This window comes from Rhodnius prolixus, unplaced genomic scaffold (assembly GCF_049639745.1).
Source record: "Rhodnius prolixus isolate KJV_2025 unplaced genomic scaffold, Rpr scaffold_2, whole genome shotgun sequence".
Classification (NCBI taxonomy): Eukaryota; Metazoa; Arthropoda; class Insecta; order Hemiptera; family Reduviidae; genus Rhodnius; species Rhodnius prolixus.
Window position 1 is genome coordinate 49,690,604 of NW_027411592.1, and position 20,899 is coordinate 49,711,502.

Consider the following 20,899-nt stretch of genomic DNA (forward strand, 5'->3'; position numbering starts at 1 on the left):
GAGCGTAGTGTATTTATGGGGTATGGCCATCAGCTAGCTATTTTTTCTAGCCTGGTATTGAACAGATCTCTTGTCTCGAGGCCAAAAGAAATTCGTCTTTTGAAAACATTTTAACGCATTAAAAGAAAAAAAATTAAAAAGGAGTTCCTTAAATATTTTCCTGCCAATTATTAAGTAACTGCATTAATGTGTATTATACCTTATTTATACCTAACATACTTAATTTGAATATTTGTCAATTACAATAAGTAAATGGTATTTACGAGGAAGTCTTATAAAGGAATAGCGAGAAATAGAGAGAAAGAGAGACAAAATCACAAAAGATTTAAAAAATTATGAAAAAATGCATACTTTAAAATAAAAAACGACAGTCTAAATATTTGAAACTATTTAACTCAATTTTTGAGAAAAGTATGTCAGGAATAAATTTGAAATTTCGATGAAGAGGAGGAAAGTTCCTTTAAGAGTTTGAAGGATACCCAATTCCCACATTTATTTATTTTTTTTAAACTTTCTCTTTCTGTAGAAGATCTTGTTAAAGTATAATATTTGGAACAGATTTTCACAGTACATATAAAGTATAATACTCGTATTCACATCAAACGATTATGTAAGATTCTACGAGAGTATGGCCAGAGTGCCTACGCCAACGCGACGCAGAGATCTATTGTGATAAAGCAATCTACTATATAATAGTCCAAGACATTAAAACTACAAAACTAATCTGATAATATTTATTAAAATTTAATTTAATGATTATTTTAAAAATATTTTTACGACTTGAGCACAAACTTTATTAGGAGACATCATCAAAAGAAATTTTGTTAAGTAAACTCTAAAGAGCCAAAAAAAAAGAAAATCAAATGTAATTTTAGATTGTGTATTTTATGTTTGTGAATGGTGAAAATAAATTAGTACTATTTAAGTAGCCAATAATGGGGCAAATATTTAGATGTGGCTATACGCAATTGTTTAAACAAACAAATCTAATGCGCATCTCTCTAGTCAATTCCTCCAGCTCTATGTTCTATTATTTATTAACTTATTTTTTTAACACTTTATTCAAATAAACGAATTTTCTTTGAAATCACTAATTAATGGAATAAATATCTCGTATGTAATCCTTAAAGCAAAAACTGCTCTGAAATCTCGCAGCAATAGACTTCATACGAAATTTGTCATTTTAGGTAAATAGAATATATTGTGGGGATTTCTTAGTCGATAATTAAAAAAATCACAATGATGATTGTTTTTAATATTACTTTTGACTCAAGAGTTTTAAAAAATGTTTTTCGCAAAAGCACCGTAAGTTTCTGAGATCAAATTCGAATAGACATAATTTTTATGAAGCATTTCCATTGGCAAAGGTTGCTTGTGAAGGTTTTATCAGGAAGAAAAGGAAGCGGCCCTGCATATGTTTTGTCAATGCGAAGGTATGGCTGGAGTTCGTACAAGAAAATCTCATGCGTTCATAACTTGCCCAGGAGTACCTCACTAGATTTTTAATATTATATAACAGAACAGTCTGGAAGAGATAATTTAACGGGCGTAACCACAACATACCCTCTGGGTGGTGGTGTAGGCTCTCTGGCCAACTCTTTTGGAGTCTACTCTCCAAAAAAAAAAAAAAAAAAAAATGAAAATTGCAATCTTCTTGCTATTTCTTTTATGAGATAAGTTATTTCATTACATTCTCAATTTTATAAAAGAATTTAATTACAAAAACAAAAATTGATGACGGACATCAGGAAACTCAATAACGTGTAAAACTCATTAACACTTTATTCAAATAAACGAATAAGCTTTGTAACTGCACAAAAAGTAATGTGCACTTTTTAGAAAAAAACTAAGAGTGCACATGGAAGGACTTTATTATTAAGGGAATTTAAGCAGACGGCAGGATAATTCCGTCAGAGAAATAAAAAATTAAAATTTTAAATCCTTAATTTAAAACTAACAAAAGAAATGTTTCTTACATGATTATGCATTTAAAAGGTTATCAGGTATTTTGTTGAAATGCTTTTATTACTTAAAACAATTTCATTCGTCTTTTTATAACATTTCGATACAAGCGATAACATGCAATGTCAATTTGACCTAATGAATTATTTCATCCAGCTCGCGCAATAACTCTAGTCGGTTTGATTTCCTGAATCATAATTCAGTTAGCACTTGATACAGTTACACTGTAGAAGAGAAATGCGAGAGTTCGACGTAGCCCAGGCAACTAATTTAGTATGTATTACTCTAAGACTATGTCTTAAATTGTAAAGCGCTCAATTTATAGTTGTACTCTCGAAGTAAAGCAAAAAATATACGGGATTATGTGCACATTCAATACTACAATTAATTTTGTATTAATTGTAATTACATATGTATCAAATTAAACTTTTATATTTTTTTACCCGACATTTAGTTGTTCTTAACAATATACATCACAGTTGTCGTTCGACCTTCGTTCCGTCAACATCTCTTACAACTGCGTGTTCTGAATAGTTATAGTTGTCAAATTTTATTAAAATAATTTCTGTTATAATTTAATAATAATTGTTTTGTTTAAATTTTCTGCTTTTCTTTTTTTAACACAAATTGTGGCACTTATTATTACTATAATTTTTTTTTTTTTTTTTTTTTTTTCTATTATTTTATTTTATATATTATCTTATAATTGGAGTTAGTTAGCAACATTAGTAACGTGAAGTACTAAAGAAAATTTAGCCGACACTTCGATGTCTGCGGATAGTGGAGGCCCCGGGCCTCCGGAAATTCAACACAATACGGATGAGTCCAATTCAAGTTATTATACTAACAATACTACCTCTAACCTCACTAATATCAATTATGTTTCTGGAAACATTAATATGGAAATGGATACTAACACGGTGTCAGGTGATACTATCATCAATTCTGTGAATGAAAACCAAAATTGTATCGCAAGGGGTAATAAACGCCTCAACGATGATACACTGGATACTGCAAAAAGCAAAATTTGTGTTATTGAGAAAAAAAATACCAATAATAAGACTAACCAGGCTACGTTTACACAGAATATAGACTACATAAAGATGGCTACTAACAATAGATATCGTAGTGCGGATAAGGGTCCGTTTGTGGTTAATGTGGATGGTAACAAAGGTAATCTTGGTAAGGTTCATAGGATGTCATTTGGGAAATGGTTGTTTAATTCAGCATCAGCATTTAAAAATGATATCACTGATATAAGTATCACTGGACAGAATCGTATCAAAATTATTACCAAAAACGCACGAGCCGCTAATGAATTATTATCATTAGACATGTTCAAACAGAGAGAGATGACCGCCTACATACCGAACTTTAGAGTTTATTCCAGCGGGGTTATCCGTGATGTAGACTTAGATTTAGATGAAAAGGAAATATTAGCAGAAATGGTTTCGCCCATTAGACCTATAAGTGTGAGGCGCCTCACTAGAAAGGGTGTATCGGGAGGTTCAAACGTAAACATCCCTGTTTGTATAGTCACATTTGACAGCCAAAATTTGCCTGAATATGTATCAATCTATGGGGCGAGGTGTCGTGTTGACCGCTATAACCCCCCTATAAGACAATGTCAAAACTGTTTTCGATTCAAACATGCTGAAAATCAATGCCGAAGTCACACAAGATGCGAACATTGCGGTGGCAATCATCATGTAAATGACTGCACTGTAGTTGATGCGATTCTGCCTTTATGTGTTAATTGTAACGGGGAACACAAATCAACCTACAGAGAATGTCCAATGAGAGTAAAGCTAAATGAATCAAACAAAAATCTGTCATTTTCAGCAGTTACTAAAAATAGGTTTGAAGTGTTGAACCTGGAGGAAGACTTTCCTGAAATAAATGAAACTATACCTTTCTCAATACGTAAGCCCAAACAGAACAAAATCAGATTGGTAGCGACAAACAAACAGACTGCTGAAAAAACAAACCCCAGCAAAACTAAATCAATTAGTAAACCTAAAGCTTCAAACAATGGTAATGTAGCAGACAGAGCGGTTGTTAATGAGGCTGGTGATAGAGAGAATATTAGCAGATATGGTACAGACATACAAACAACTAGTAGTACGGACACTCAAAGTAAGAATAAAACAACTAGAAATGTGAATCCGTTACCTGTTGTGGCCGATTCTAATAAGAATGATATTCATCATTTATTAAAATTAATTAACCAAATTAGTAACTCAACTAACCCTAATATTTCTGCGGCAATATTTAAATATTTGAACAAAAAATTGGAAGAGTTATTGAATCAAAATGAAATAGGTTCAATGAAACAAGGTTCCGATCATAACTTCTCTACTATAAACAGTTGTGACAACAACTCTTAATAAACCTTAACCTGTATTGTACTTTATTGTTATTTGGAATTCTAAACAATAAATTCTATACTAACTTAACAAAACTGTTAAAATGATTAAAATATTACAATTAAATATTCGTTCCATTCAAACTAACAGAAATTATCTAGAAAGTTATCTAAATCTAAATAAAGTAGATGTGGCAGTCTTAGCTGAAACTTGGTTGAAAAAAAAAGAAATTTTTAGTCTGTCCGGCTTTACTGTGGTTAGGGCAGATAGAAGTGACGGTTATGGCGGCGCGTGTATTCTTATTAGAAATCGTATAAAATTTCAAATAATTAACATACCCAGTAGATTTAACAGACAAAACATACAATGTTGTGGAGTCAAATTCAAGGTATCAAATACTGACGTAAATTTGTTATCAATCTATTGCAGCCCAGCTCATAACTATGCTACTGAGTTTTGGAGCTCTTTGTTTGATTCACTCGGAACACCTTTCATAATATGTGGCGACCTGAATTCCCATCACCAGTCATACGGTTGTTCATACAACGATAGGGCAGGTGTAAATTTATTAGAAGCTATTCATGACAAGCGTCTATGTATTCTCAACGATGGCTCTCCCACAATGCTCCGAAGACCGAATAAAAGGCCCTCTGCCGTAGACGTTTCAGTAGCTACCCCTTCCCTAGCATCTAGGTGTGAATGGTCAACTCTGAATGAACCATTCGGTTCGGATCACATGGGATTGATTATTAATATAGATAAGAAAGTTAAAGAATACAGGAACTTACCGGCGGTGAGAAAATGGAATGTAAAGAAAGCAAACTGGTCGATGTATGCGTCATTTGCCGAGCAACATTTCAATAATTTTACAGTTACCTCGGACGTTTTCACTAACTATAATAATTTTATAAGTATTGTTAATTTAGCAGCTGAAAAATCTATACCCCAATTTAAAAAATATAAAGGGAGTAAACTTAACAAACTTCCCCGCCCTTGGTGGGATAAGGAATGTGACGAAGCTAGGGATAGAAACATTAAGGCATTTCAGAGCTATAAACAGTCGGCAACTTGGGATAACTATATAACCAGTAAAAGAGCAACTGCTAACTGCCGGAGAATTTATAAAACTAAAAAGAAGTTAAAATGGCAGGAGTTTTGTAATGGTATTAACAGTAATACGCCTATCAGGGATGTGTGGGCTAGGGTGAGAGCTCTCAGAGGCACCACGAGCACTCCAAAACCAAACACCTATGAATGGATTCCCGAATTCCTTCATGCCCTAACTCCTGAGATAGTCCCAGAATATTTAGATTTATCCAACCTAACTGTCACACCAAACAAATTAAACGAGCCATTTGAATATTATGAACTCCTAAATGCTCTTAAAGCACACAATAACACAGCTCCGGGTAAGGATCACATTCATTATTCAATGTTAAGTAATCTCCCAGAGGTGGGGAAATCACTTTTAATCAATATATTCAATGCAATATGGCAAAGCGGAGTTCGCATTCCTGATTGGAATGAACAAATTGTTATTCCTCTGTTAAAACCAAATAAAGATCCGGATGACCATAATTCTTACAGACCAATCGCTCTGTCCTCATGCGTGGGCAAGACTTTTGAGAGGTTACTTAAAACTCGTCTAGAATGGTGGGCAGAATCAGAAAAGAAAGTTCCAAGTTGTCAAAACGGATTTAGGAGAGGCCACAGTTCTATGGATGCTCTAACATATTTCACAACGGACGTCCAACAAGCATTTACAAATGGAGAATTCCTGGTGGCTACTAACTTAGACTTACGTAATGCATATAATAATGTGAGCATACCAATATTAATACAAAAACTGATAGCTATGGAGGCACCGCCGAGGATAACCAAGCAAATTCTTAGTCTGCTCTACGATAGGACAATATATGTCCGATGTAATGGTGTCGTTTATGGCCAAGGGCGTCAAACTCACGTTGGACTTCCTCAAGGGGCTATATTAAGCCCTATATTATTTACACTGTACACCGCAAATTTGGCAGACACAATTAATTCACAAGTGGGAATATCACAGTTCGCTGACGATATACTCATTTACAGCCAAGCGAAAAGCCTGAATGAAGCCACGTCCATACTATATGCAGCAATGGATAAATTCAATAAATGGTGCACAGACCTCGGCTTAACAGTATCAGAAAGCAAAAGTAGCGTAACTATCTTCACTCGCCGAAGGAGATTTACCACCAACACCACCATGGCACTTGGCCCTTATAACCTACAGGTTTTGCCTTCGATGAGGACGCTGGGCGTTTGGTTAGATTCGAAGCTTACCTGGAAGGATCACATCAATTATATCACTAAAAAATGCGAGCAATGCTTGAACATATTGCGAATGATCAACCATTTGCACTATGGAGCTGACACCAAAACCTCTCTAACCGTCTATAAACATCTTGTCCTCTCTCGAATTGATTATGGAAGCTTCCTTTACGGCGATGCCGCTCCTACCCACTTAAACAGGGTGGATAAAATCCAATATAAAGCATTGAGGTCCGCCCTTGGGGCTCTCACCTCGACTCCCATTAACGCCTTGCTGGTGGAGGCTAGAGAATTTCCCCTGAATATAAGGAGAAAAATACTCGCCTCGAGATTTATTACTAATAGATTATGTGTCAACAGTAAACCGGTAATTAGAAAAATCAGTAACTTTGCATGTACGGTGTTTACGCACAAATATTGGCTAAGAAAAAAGGATCCGATCTTGGTGGGAGTATTTACCGAATTATCTGGTCACTCCTTGTCCCTCCAGAGGGGGGAGGTTTTGCCGTTCTATACAGCGGAATTGAAACAATCCCTAGACGTTAACAAGAACATCCACACCAATTTTTATAACTATGATAAGTCTAAACCCAACTCGGTAAATAACGCATACTTTTTGGAAAAGCTTCAGAATAAATTTCCCAGTGCTTATGTACTCTATACGGATGGTTCTAAATCCGCGGACGGTGTGGGTTGCTCCGTATATGATGTGCAGCAGGATGCGAGCTACCAGTACCGGCTTGGCGAATTGGCTTCCATTTTCACTGCAGAACTTGTCGGCATTAACCAAAGCTTACAGATTGCACAGGCAACAAATAATTTAGAATCTGTAGTAATTTTGTCCGACAGTAAGAGCGCCCTGTTTAGACTAAAGCATCCAGGTCGGGATGCCCCTTCTTTCATTTTAGAAACAGTGAAACTTCTTCACAATTTATCCCTCACCAAGCCTACCCACCTAATATGGATAAAGGCCCACTCAGGGCTCAAAGGCAACGAAGTTGCTGATGCTGGGGCCAAAGAGGCAGTCACATCAACTAGCTGTCCAAAATTAAAAATATTATTACCCAGCGATGTAAAAAATAACTACAAAGTGAAATGTTATTCAACCTGGCAAGGGGAATACAAAATTCAGGTTCAGAAAAAAGGAAAATTTTACGCGGCAATTGAACCATTCATCCCCAAAAAGCCATGGTTCTATGGCTTTGGCGCGGAGAGAAGGTTTTATGGCACAATAACCCGGTTGAGGCTAAACCACAATTACACCCCACATCATCTGGCAAGAATAGGCGTCAACATCAACGGAACTTGTTCCTGCGATTCAGAATCGGATGCTGACGCCAATCATTTAATTCTGGCATGCCCACAATTCTCCAAAAACAGAGAAGAATTATGGAAGGCAATTATAGACTCAAACTGCACCCTCCCACCAAACTTAAATTCCATCCTAATGACAAAAGACCCCATAGTATACATGGAACTATTCGAGTGTATTAAATCAAATCAAATATCAATATAACTATTTATCCGATAATACCCTCTGGCTAATTAGCAAGAACTAAAAGCCATTTAAGAAAAAAAAAAAAAAAAAAAAAAAAAAAAAAAAAAAAAAAAAAAAAAAACAATATACATTTAATGCCATACATTTTACATCACTTCTATAGTCAACTTATGTTTGCACGAATAGAATAATACTTAGCACTCAAAGTTTTTTTCAAATTCAATTCATATTTGGTATTTCTTCATATTTAAACGCAGACGATGTTCTTAATCAAACACTCTGTAAAGTATAAATGGAAACAACTCTTTTATTAATAAATTGAATTTTTAGTTTAAATATTTATTATTTAATGAATTCCATAAACATATTTTGGGAACTTCAAGTGCGGTTTAGAATTTGGTGGCAGTCAAAGTTAATCATAAATGTATAGCGAGTGCGTTTTGACTTCAGAAAATATGGCCACTCTGCTCAAAAATTGCCTTTACAAATTTTTCTCCTTTCCTGCTCCCTTTATAGGGGGTGGTTTTGAGTGCATCACATCTGCGAAATTTCTATGTCTTAAAATATATGAGTCAAAGCTTGATCGAAATCAGGGTTATACGATATAATAGCCTGTTCAAAAAAAGAACCGCAGTAGCCGAAACGCTCGCTAATTGGAACCGCCTAGACCCCAATTACCAAGCTGCGATTTTCCAGTATTCTTAATTCTTCTATGTATGGATGTCATGAGTGAGCTGAGTTCCAGTATCATCATAATTGTATAAAAAAAATATTACTTGATGCGTGACGATAACTTTTTTATTGTAAAGTTTGAAACTGAGAAAGTTTCTGTTAGACTTTCAAGAGATGTATATAATTTATAATTAAATCCACTAACACGCAATGAAGTACTAATTAAGTAATTTTTTCACGAAGGAATACAATATGAAGTGAGTTGAAAAGGTAGATTATCAGAAAAAATGAAAATTGGAAGTAACTAGCGAAGGCATCTCTACTACATGTGGTATAAGATTTTTGAGAGAAAAAAAAATATATATCAAAATATAATGCATATTTTTGGCTTCTTCAAAACCAAAGATGTATTGAGAGCTTATCAAAATAAATAGACATTTCGTCTAAAAACTACATCATTTTAAAACATCATAATTTTCATTTTATTTCATTAATATTTAAAGAAGATATTAATCCACCTACTAACAACAACTCAGTCTCTCAAACATTTAATTTAAAAAGTAATCTAATTTTAGTCTTAAAATATATGGAGAACCAACTGTGTTTGTAATTTTACAGAAATTTTCTGGATAAATTACTTTTAGTCTGTCATTGCCAAAATTTCAGAATAAATAATGATTTGGTAATTCCTTCATAATCGCAATGATATTTGGAAAAAACTTCTTAATGTTCCACAATTTTTAATTCATTTGAGCTTGGTAATATTTAATTATAAATATATTGAAAAGTATGCATTTGCAGAAATTTACGAAGAGATCATTCATTTCAGATGTACTTGTAGAGTCGGAATGGATTTGAAGGGAAGGAATAGGACTACTTTAGTTTAAACACTAAATCTTTAGTTGTTTACATTTGGTGACATGTCCGTAGACAGACTTTTACTAAGGCACTCAGCCACAACACGGCATCTAACATCTATCAAAATTGATCCTGTCTAGAACCCATCACTCTCATAATTATAGGCATGTTTCACGGCAAACATATCTTTAGAATATTTCAGTGCAACCATTACACCAAATACTTATCATCAAAGAGAGAGTGTGAGGAAGAGAGAGAAAGAGAAAAAATCAAAATAGTGTGAGATATTTATTTAATGTTAAAAGCTTAACTTTTTGACAATAAAGTTCAGTTTTCAGACCAAAGTGCTTTATCACTTTGAAATTAATTCTTAGCTTTCCATGTGTACTAAATATAACAAAATGATAACTAAATGTATAGTACAAAAAAAAATAAATTTATGACACTTTACTCAAGAAAAGCTACAAGAGCACTTGTGAATAAAACTATTATATTAAATTTGTGTATATTTTAAGTACTGTAAGTTGAACCTTCTCTTTTTCTAAAAATAAATATATTTTCCAAGTCAAAGAACAAAAAACCAAAAAGTTTGTCCCACAGGAAAATTTAAATTTGCTTTTACATTTAATAAGATTTTCTTAAAATGACTGTGATTCTTTAAATTACTCATATTATTATTTTTTTTTTTTTGGTTATATTAATAACACTAAGATAAAGCAGGATGAACAAGGTTCAAATACAAGGCGAGCTGCCCTAACATTTTCTTTCTTCGGACCCTCTTCAGCTCACTTTTCAGTGATGGCCATTGTTGTCTAGAGTGCTCAGTTCTAAAGCCAGCATTGCACTGAGAAGACTCCGATCGTCAATGACCTTTGATGCTCTGATGCCTTAAATTAAGATAATAATAGTAATAAAAAGATTTCGTTGTTAAAACTATTCCCAGAAGCCGTAATTGTCAGTCCGGGTTTGGTAAGAACAAATTCCATAAACTTAAAATACCGAATTTATGGAATTGAGTAGGATGTTGAGTGAAGTTTGACAAATATACGCATAGAAACAAAGAGTGAAAACTGCTTATATTTTTGTACAAATGTTGAGATATGAAATTTACTTGTTAAAATAACTAAATATAAGCTTGTTGATAGCTAAAGCTAAACTGCGATTTGAAAACATTTTTGTTTCCTTTAAATAACGATTTTCATTCATATTTTACGGTTTTTATCTGAACATTTTGAAAATTAGAATGCAGACATTATTTTTCTCTTTTAAAAATTAACTGATGAAATAATTTTAAAATAAACTATCATTTCAATTATATGTGCATATCTATCTTATGTTCTGTCCCTTTCAAAATATAAGTAATAGTAAACGTTAGATCCCTTATAATGTGTTCTAATCGGAGCTTTGTCATTTCAAATGAGAACCAGGACTATTTATATTTTTTCTGAAACGAAATTTTATTTCATGAAAAATGCGCCCCTGAACATGTAAATCAGGGCAGCTGATCCGTAGGTTAGATTTTTTGAAAAATAGAAAAAAAATTGTCTTAATGGATTCGATTGATTAATTCAATTAAGGCACATCAATATTTGAGAACATAGCTACATACTAAGCCTTTAAAAATTTATGCGTTCTAAGGATGAACATTTTGAACGAAGATGAATGTTTCTTTGGCACAGTGAAAAATTAACAAAGATATACTGCTTCATTTAATTTTGGCTAATATAAGGTGCTCTTGATAAAAACAAAAAGTTTAAAGAAGTTAGAAAGGAAAAAGAATTTTGCAAACTTATGGGACAAGATTTGCGCAGTGATTGGTGCACTAGAATGATACGCAAAGATTCAGGGTTTGATATCAGGTACAGCCCTTAGATGTTCTCTCGTAGGGCCCACTTAACTTAAAGCATACTGTCCGTTGATTTACGTTAACGCTGTGACGAGAGAAAAAGCCTAACAATGCTTAAAAGGCTCAGGGAGCAATGACCTCGATGAAGCGCCGTAATTGGAATAATAATACTTGGAAAAGTGAAGTAGCTAAAACGAATGGATTCCAAACTAAAAATAAAACCTACAAAAGAACTTTCCAATTTTCATGATCAGGAGATCATATTTCATGTGAAACAAAATTTCAAATAAAATAGGGATCAAGAAAAATGGATTTCTATTTGAAATAATGTAAGCATCTATGTGGGCACATAGCAAACAGTGCACATAAGTTCAGCAGTTATATTGAAATGACGCAAAAAAAAAAAAGAGACACTACCCATAATATGTTTTTTTTTTATCTTTACGAGTACAGAAGATCAGTGGGGTGTGCAAATTAGTTGGTCACCCTGTTTAACAAAGTATGAAAGTGATGGTTTAATTAAGTCTTTGTAAAATACAAGAATTGTTGTTTATGAAATAAATTTTATTCTATTAATAAGATATGCGATTCAAAATCTCCCAAAAATTTTAATAAAAAAAGAACATTTTTCTTTAAATTTTGAGTTGAATGAAATATATGACAAATCGAAAGATGAAGAATTTTTGTTTATGTGATTTCCCATATGCAACAATAAATTTATCTATGTATTAACACATTTACAACATGTTTATTATAATAATAATTCTGTTTAAATTTTATGTACATAAGTCCAAAGATAATCTTCTATAATTTTATGCTTAATATTTATAAATATTTACAAACAAACATAAGTACAGCATATTCCACTAAAATCAAAAGAAAAGAAATAAATACATAATTCAGCTTCTAAATAAACGCAAACACAACACGTAAACGAAGTTTTTTTTAATAACTTCATAGTTCGCTATGGATAAAATAACAATAATAAAGAATTCCAGCTCCTGTGGCGATGGAAAAGAGAAAGATAAAATAATTGAGGATGTTAATGATAGTTGCAGTCGATGCGCCTAAAAAGTAAATAATAATCGTAATAAAAGTAAATTATGAACTTCGAAAAAAGTTGTTAACGATCTAACAACTTTGAAAAGTTTAATGAGAGAATGTTCTATCAATTCCGTAAGAAAAAAATGTAATCTCAAAATTGGCTGTTTACGCTTATACTTATAGTTCAGATTAATTAGATAAATGCCAATGTGAATAGTAAAGAAAAAAACAAAATTAAGGAGTAAATTAATAAAAATCAATGATTAACAGAAATTTTTTTGTTTTCGTAAATAATAATAATATGTCTTTGTAAATTGCAGATAATAAATTTGAACTAGATTTTATTTATTTTTGTTGCTGTTTCAGAACTGTATTAATTATTCTTTCTTTCAGAAAGGAAGGTAAACTTTATTTTTTCTCTTTCATCGATTCTCGTTGATTGAAGGTACATTTTAATTCTAAGAAAAGAGAGAGAGAAAAAAGAATGAATAAAAAGTAAATTTAAAAGAATTTAACTAAAATAAAAAACAAGTCTCTAAGCTAAAAACATTTTTCTCAAAAACATAAATCAAAATAATATTTAAATCTTTAAATTTGATAAATAAGATTAGCTTTATTTAAATTTTTAACTTAAAGTAGCAATATATAATGCCAAATATATTAAAAAAATTCTATTTCCGGGGAGAAAACGGCAGCTACACGCTTGTAAAAAAAAAAGAATTTTGATGTTGACATGTTCCTGAAACTTCCAAAAATTGTTGGATGCAGGAATAATAACAAAAATCTACAAAACAAAAACAAAAATTAGCATCAACTTTGAAAGAACGCTGCTAATGTAATAAACATGCGACAATCCTTTCTACATTTATGTACATGAGTGAAAACTATAAAATTTTAGTAGATTAAATTCAAAAATATTTGAGCGTATGATTCAAACATTGCTTACATTGTTACTTGTGTAACATTACAATTTCAGGGCACTAACCCAGAGTTGAAAGGTTGAACCAAAGAGTTCAAAAATCTATCATTTAATCTCAAATGTACAACCTTAAAACGAGCAGACCATATAATTTAAAAATATGAAAACCAAATTTAGATGAAAACCTTTTTCTTTTTTTAGTTTATTAAAAAATGAAAAAGTTAATATAAAATAAGCATCACTTCCATACTAAACGGTTTGAACGGCTGATCTAGTAAGATATTTGATACTTTTAATGATACTAAAAAGAAACTATTATATTATTTTGATTTCCTAATATAAAAACAAGGATAAAATATTTAAACACATCCTACAGCATGTGCTTATCGTAATAATGATCAGCAAAACGCGTTATTTTCTAAGTTTCAAGTTACGTAAAACAAACTTTTAGCAAATGAAGCTTGACTAAGTATGGATTTTACCTAAATCCTAAATTTGTATGCAATTACAAAACAAAGGACAAAGTTAGTATTAATTCAAATTAAAAAACACACATTTCATCAGACAATGGATACAAATCTTTTGAAACCACTTTAGAGCAACACTGTCCTAAATTTTAAGACAAAATGTTCAATAAATAAAAAAAAATGTATTTATCTTTGTTAAATTTAAAAACTTGTTTAGTGAGTAAATACAAAAAAAAATCATCTTAACAGCATAATGCATTACAGTTCATCCAATTAATTGCCTAACGAAGTATATGAGGCAAACCAACCAGACAATTCTTTAATTAAAAGCCCCCCAAAAACATTGAAACTGTTTTAATGATTTTCAAAGAAACCGGAAGTTGTTATGTTACACAAAAATAATAAAATGACTAAATTTGAAAAAATACAAATTCATTTCTCTTCTGGCTTCTTTGAATCACAAAAAAAAAAATATACACTTCGTTTAGAAAAAAAAAACTGAATAACTTAATGTAATAAACTATGGGCTCTAGAAAAAAGTTAATATGAATTTCATTTTCAAAAATAAAACAAAAATGTAGAATAACGAAAAAAATTTAATTGTATACAAATCGTTTTTCAAAAAGCGGCTCATAGTAAAAGATTTTATACTCTTAAAAAATTACTTTTGAAAACATGAATCATGTGCTATGCTGCTATATGCTTTTGATTTGATGTGTTATCAGAAATAATTATAAATAGGCACTTTTCAATTGTTTTGATATAATGATCACGGTACAACTAAAACGAGAAAAGTTAATGGCTAAAGAAAATTAAACAAAACATATATCTATATATAAAAATAAAACAATTAATAATATAAATAAGAAAGACGCACATTCAATTTTTTTTCGGCCAAGCTAAACTTTTTTAAAGTATATACATTTTTATTTTTTACTCGGTATTTGGTATACCATAGTTCACAGACGTATTTAAAGATAATATATTTATCATCACATGTTATTTTAACCACTAAATCACTTACTTATGGGAAATATACATATTTCTTCTTTGTAGTCAATGAATAAAAGTACAATCTGTCAAAACAGTGATGATCTAAAAGGGCATTTTAATAAAATATTCAGAATTCCACCAATCAACAAGTAATAATAATCAATTAATAATAAATATAAATATAATAATAATAAAAGAGATAATCGAACAATATTTCCTATCTCTTCACACATCAATACAATCACACTTATTAAAAGATTATAATTACTGTATAAAAGAGAGCATCCTAAATGGTTCTATTATTTAACCATCTAACTGTGGTACATCAGCTTTACCAATCCCAACGCCTTCTCTTTGTTTTCTACACATTTTAATCACCTCCATAGCTAAATTTTTAATACGATCATATAAATCTTGAGTATGCGGATTCCATTGATGTGGTACATCTAACACTTCTTCCAATATTCGCAGCCCACCTTCAGCTTCAACCAAGGCACAATATCTTTCAGCTAGAACAAACACATTATCCGATCCTTTTAAAGAAATTGATTCAGAAAAACAAGATTATTTTCAACACGGTCAGGAAAAAAAATCAACAGCGACCTTATGCAAAATAGTAATTCTACTGACTGATCTACTGATTTTATATAAATTTTAATGATACATAAAAGACATTAAGATTACTTAATTTGAATAATCACGGAGAGAGGAAAACATTTTGGATTGGGCACAAGATGAAATGGACAGTTCAAAGAAACACCTCATGAAGATGTTGAAAATAGTACTTTTATCTCTCACAAAAAAGCCTCGAATTAATAGTGATGATTTGGACTTAAAATGAAACGGATTTTTTTTTTTTTTAGACCGTCAAAATCTAGAAAACAATCAATGCAAATAGATCAATCAAACGTAGCCTTGAATAACATAAAACATGTTTGTCACCAAACACCAAAACCAGAGCACAAGTTTGCACCTCAAATTTTGAAAGATAACTGCATCTAGTAAAATTATAAAAATTATTGCCTACAAATAGGAACTAGTATTTGTAATAATTATGAAAAATTTCAATATTACGATTCTTATACTTACGATATACTTTAGTAAGATTTGCCAATGCCCAAACCGCCCAATACTGACATTCAGGTGTATGTCTAACTTTTGCTAGATGCAAGATTGGTTCAAATGATCTTTAAAAAGAAGTAAAATTACAAAAATAAATAAAATGTAGTACAATTTTTTTTTCTAAAAAATAAACTTAAGAAGTTTAAATTTACCTATAATTAATGTTTCTTTCGGAAGTAAGAGACCACCTATTAATAGCAGCTACCATTCGGTTAAGAACTGTTTCTCTTGTCGGTTCGTCGATATTCCATTTTCTTGGTCCATCAGATGCCATGTGTGATAAAACTCCAGCCGCATTATAACTAACCTAATTTTTTAAAAAATATATTGAATGATAAGTTTTTTTTAATCCTAACAATGTTCACAGATTCTGATATTTCAGAAACTACATTTAATGTTAGAAATAACCGATAGATTTCTCATCATCATTCAACTCATTAACAAAGCAAAGTTATAATTCACCTCAATACCGTCACTACTTGAATCAACCAAGTTAGCAAAAACAGAGATATATTCGCTGGTCATCAGCTTCGGCCTTAAATCTTCTACTTCAGCTACATTCCCCAAAAGACCCATCATGTTTCGCATTAATTCATCTTTTTGGGGGAAAAGCTGAAAAAATATAAAGTGAACTACGTTAGCAATATATTACTTGATAATTTCTGTTTTTAAAAGCTGATTCCAAAGAACTGCTAAATATCTGCGACAGAAAAAACTCTCTTGAAAAAAGAAGTCCAGTTGCAAAATAATAAAGTAGTGCTATTTCAGATGGAATCAAATAAAAAAATTGGAAAAAGTCCAAAACAGAACAAAAATGGAGGATGAAGGCGAAGAGCAAACAATATACTCTTTAACATGAATAAATTAAAATTTAGTTTTGATTGATACTACTGTTTTGATTAATATCAATATTTTCGTTTTGTTTATCTTACCTTTAAGCAATCCAAAAAGTAACGCATTCCATTGCCATCAAGAAATCGTTTACAATTAATGGCAGTTTCATCTGTAACATTCCACATAGTTGACCAAGCAACTTCCAATACATCATCACAAACTTTTCTTGAGACACGGTCATCAATAATGACTAGCATTCTCTGCATGTCCAAAAAATAAATAAATCGAAGGTAAGAATCTTTCCAACAAATGTATAAACATTAAAATCAAAAAGATAAAATACTCACATTAATTGCTCCGAGATCTCCTAAAAGTTGTTTTTGGGTCCCATCTACTTGACATGCTAATGAATTCAGTAAATATATTCCAATTCTCTGTACGAATCCTTCTTGTTCCATTTCACTGACTATATGAAGTAATATTCCAACAAGTCTCTTATATTCAAACAGCTATAAAGAGAAAAACATCACGTTTTCAGAAATCAATGCCTTAGTCACCTATAGTTACTACGATTAAACAAGAGAAAGAAGCAGAAAAAAAATAAAGATTTGAAAACTCTTTTATAATTAATATCTTCTGTTGCAATAAATAAGAGCAGAAAACAAGTCTTATTCAAATCGATGTTAACTTGTTTGTTATGCTAGTCTGCATTGGGGAAAATTTCCCATTTTTTTTTTATTAAGGGTAATTCATAAATTGATATAAAAATTAATTACACTAACAACATCGTAGGGTATCTTGAACTGACATAAAGTCAGACATCCATTTCTCATCATGGTGTCATCATTTCGGTGTGTGTTCATCCCATTTAGAAGAGTCGTTATTATTGCTCTTCGAGTTCGACAAGTCAACGGTGGAACAAAATCTTTGTTTTTAACGATGTAAAACAAAGTGGCACTAAGACAAAAAGAAATAACAATAATAAAATATTTAACTTTTAAAACATAAATTTTCTTCCTGAAACCGTCGTGTTAAGTTTCTAAAAGAATTAAAATTATCTTTGATACATATTGAAGATAAACGTACAATTGTGAAGATGTTTCAAACCAATATATTAATATCATTTAATTATGACTAAATCATAACAACTGATATTTATTAGTACTTAAAAAAAGAAAAACATAAACAGTAAAAAAAAAAATTATCAATATTTTACAAGTTTATTCAGGATGCGAAATTTGACGCCATTATCGTTAGCATTGCTTACTCTTGCCATTAACTAACTTGCAGACCTACTAGTGTTGACTTTTTGAGCAGTGATAATTTTCTGAGGTTACCAATTTCAAAATTTATATTTGCGAAAAAGTCCCCTACCTTCCAGAAATTTGGATATGTTTAGCAGTTAGATGTCTATCCATTGCTTCCAAGACGACTGCTAAAGCCTTTGGTATATTTTGACAATTCTCATACCTAAATAACTGGTAAAGATCATTGAGAACCCTTTGAAGAATATCTGGTCTTTCTAAATAAGCAGCAGCAGCTACTAAAACTTGTTTTTCATCTTTATCTCCTGACACCTGCAATGTTTGAGAAAAGATTTCTTTGTTAATATATTCATTCTGAAAACAATGCAATGATTTGGGAATGATTGATAATTTAAATCGCAAGTTATAGAATAATTAAATTAAAATAGGCAAAACCTGCAAAACTGGAATAAATTCTTTCCAAACATTCACAACAACCCCTAAGAATACAGTACTGAAAATTTCATAACCAAGAATAAGCTAACTCCCCAAAAAGAATTGAACACAAAACTTTAGTATTGTTTCAATATTTTAATTTTTTGTAGTCCTCAAATTCTGAATTGGACTAATTTATTTGCTATTCCTCACTTGATAATAAAATAAAATCTCTTACATGTCGGGCAGGTATGTCATGTCTTCTGCAAGCTGCGTGGTGCGTTCCATACAAACCTAAAAATTCTAAAGGTCGATTTACCCTGGATGCTAAGCCTGGTATGTCAGTACCACTAGATCCAGCGTTGTGCTCTGCAACACCTTTGTTTGAATAAATTATTGTACTAATAACTTAATCCATTAAAATCATAGTTTTCTGATTTATAAATCTAAGAGGTCAGTTGGTATTGGTTGAAATTTTACAAAAGCCATAATGAAATTATATTTTCTTTAGATTTACAATCCAATCAAAAGCTCTCAAATAGCCAGGACAAGAAGCAACTCTGTTTGGTCCTTCAAAGAGTTATAACCTAGTCTGTTAAAACTCAATTGATATAAACAGATATTCGCAATATAAGATGATTTTAAAAAAGAAGGCCTAAATCCAGACAATGCAACTAGAATCAACTTCACCGACTCTGAACTGTTTTATAAAATGAAAGAATATCCTAAAATCAATAATTGAAATTATTTCATATTTTTTTAATAATAATGAAGAATAATGAAACCTGAGTACTCAACACATATATTTAACACAAAATCAATAATTGTTTTTTCTTAATACCTGTTCCTGCTAAATTCGTTCCTGAAATATCCAAAGATTCCAAGTTAGGCAAATTGGTGACAATATAAGCTAGAGCTTCGTTCTCATTCTGATAGACTCCCATTTTATCGGTTGATTGAGATATATCTAGGTGCCTGTAAAATAATTATATTCAAGTATTACCAAGCATTGTGTGTATTTTTTCTTTTTCTTTTTTATTTACCTGAGAGTCTTCAGTTGGCAAATGTAAGGTAAAGATTCTTGAATTTTATAAACATTATGCAACGTTAATGAAACTAGGTTGTTTAACTTTGTTATATATTCTAAATTTTCAACGTCACTACATCCTGAGAGATCTAAATCTGTTAGATTAGGTAGTGATCCCAATAACAAAGGAAAATATCTTTTTTCTCGATGGATATACAAGTTTCTAATTGCAAGTTTCCTCAAATTTGGCGCCTTTAGAATATATCCTCTATCATCAAAAGATAATGGATTATTTTGATTAGCCCAACTGTGACTCACGCTGTACATTAGAGAGTCAGGTAAAAGTTGCACTCCTGCTCCCACAATTAATGTAACCAAACGATCACTATATTCATTTAATACATTCAGTGACTGATCAGTTATCATTTGACATTTTGATATATCCAATTCAACTAAACGATGCCTTAATATAGTATGAAATCCATCATCTGTAATAGTGGAATTCCTTAACCGTACTTGCCTCAAACTTGTATTGGAGAGATTTTTAAATAATCGAATAAACCTATCATTAACTTGAAATCCATTTAATTGGTATTCCCTAATTAGTGCCTCACAAATCTCTCTTGGGAGAGCTTGGCCAGGTAAGAGTTCATATCCTGAAGTGGTTGGGTCTTTATAAAATACCAAGTCTAAATTCCTCACTACAAATTTGAAACACTGACTTAAGAGGGTATCTGGTCCTTTACTGTCGTTACTGTTAATCACAATAGAAAACATTATGTGTATTATCTACTTTCAGTTGACGATTCTCAACAATTTTGTTTAGTTTAATAGTACTTTCGGATACAAATTTACAAATTACAAGGCCGAATTTTCACTTGAAACACATTCAGTTTAGGGTCTTTCATATTTCACAAAATTATTAATTATTAAAAAATACTTTTTTTGTTAAATCAAATTACTTCCGGGAGGTCTCTTCGGTTCCCAGAATTTCGAAATAAACATTAGTAAAAACGCCAAAAAACAGAACTTTGTTACACGTCAAAACACTTTCACACAATTTTCTATTTCGTTAATAAATAACATGTTAAACTGAATATCACTTATTGCTTAGAATTAATGAATATAGTACACAGAACCCAAAAATCACTGTCAGTAATTATTTAAAAAAAACCCTAAACACAGTATTTTAGCACATAATTTTCTGTTCACTGTGTAATATTAAAAAAGGTGCTATTACGCATGCTTGTCAAAAAAGCAGCTGATTAATAAGTGTACAGCTGGAATCAGCTGAGAAGAAATCTT

The 20,899-nt window shown here is 31.4% G+C and overlaps 1 protein-coding gene across 7 annotated transcripts; it reads right to left on the reverse strand.

Annotated features, from left to right (window-relative positions):
* Nucleotides 1–10,718: 10,718 nt before the first annotated feature.
* LOC141449867 (protein zer-1 homolog) lies at nt 10,719–20,826 on the reverse strand. 7 transcript variants are annotated; one of them, XR_012455749.1, is made up of 13 exons: nt 19,611–20,826; nt 19,409–19,542; nt 18,806–18,945; nt 18,263–18,465; nt 17,665–17,845; nt 17,236–17,397; nt 16,987–17,148; nt 16,517–16,666; nt 16,207–16,361; nt 16,022–16,119; nt 15,201–15,441; nt 14,964–15,034; nt 10,719–13,337 (listed from the first exon to the last, which is right to left on the reverse strand). XR_012455749.1 is itself a non-coding variant. In XM_074119752.1 (12 exons), exons 1-11 carry the CDS (start codon nt 20,369–20,371, stop codon nt 15,236–15,238), a joined length of 2,343 nt encoding a protein of 780 aa, XP_073975853.1. In that variant the 5' UTR covers nt 20,372–20,826; the 3' UTR covers nt 10,719–15,034; nt 15,201–15,235. The 7 variants fall into 7 exon arrangements, 4 of the variants coding, with proteins under 4 accessions (XP_073975853.1, XP_073975852.1, XP_073975851.1 ...); XR_012455747.1 differs by having other exon boundaries at nt 10,719–14,719; XR_012455748.1 differs by having other exon boundaries at nt 10,719–14,719; nt 14,817–15,034.
* Between the last annotated feature and the right edge of the window lie 73 nt (nt 20,827–20,899).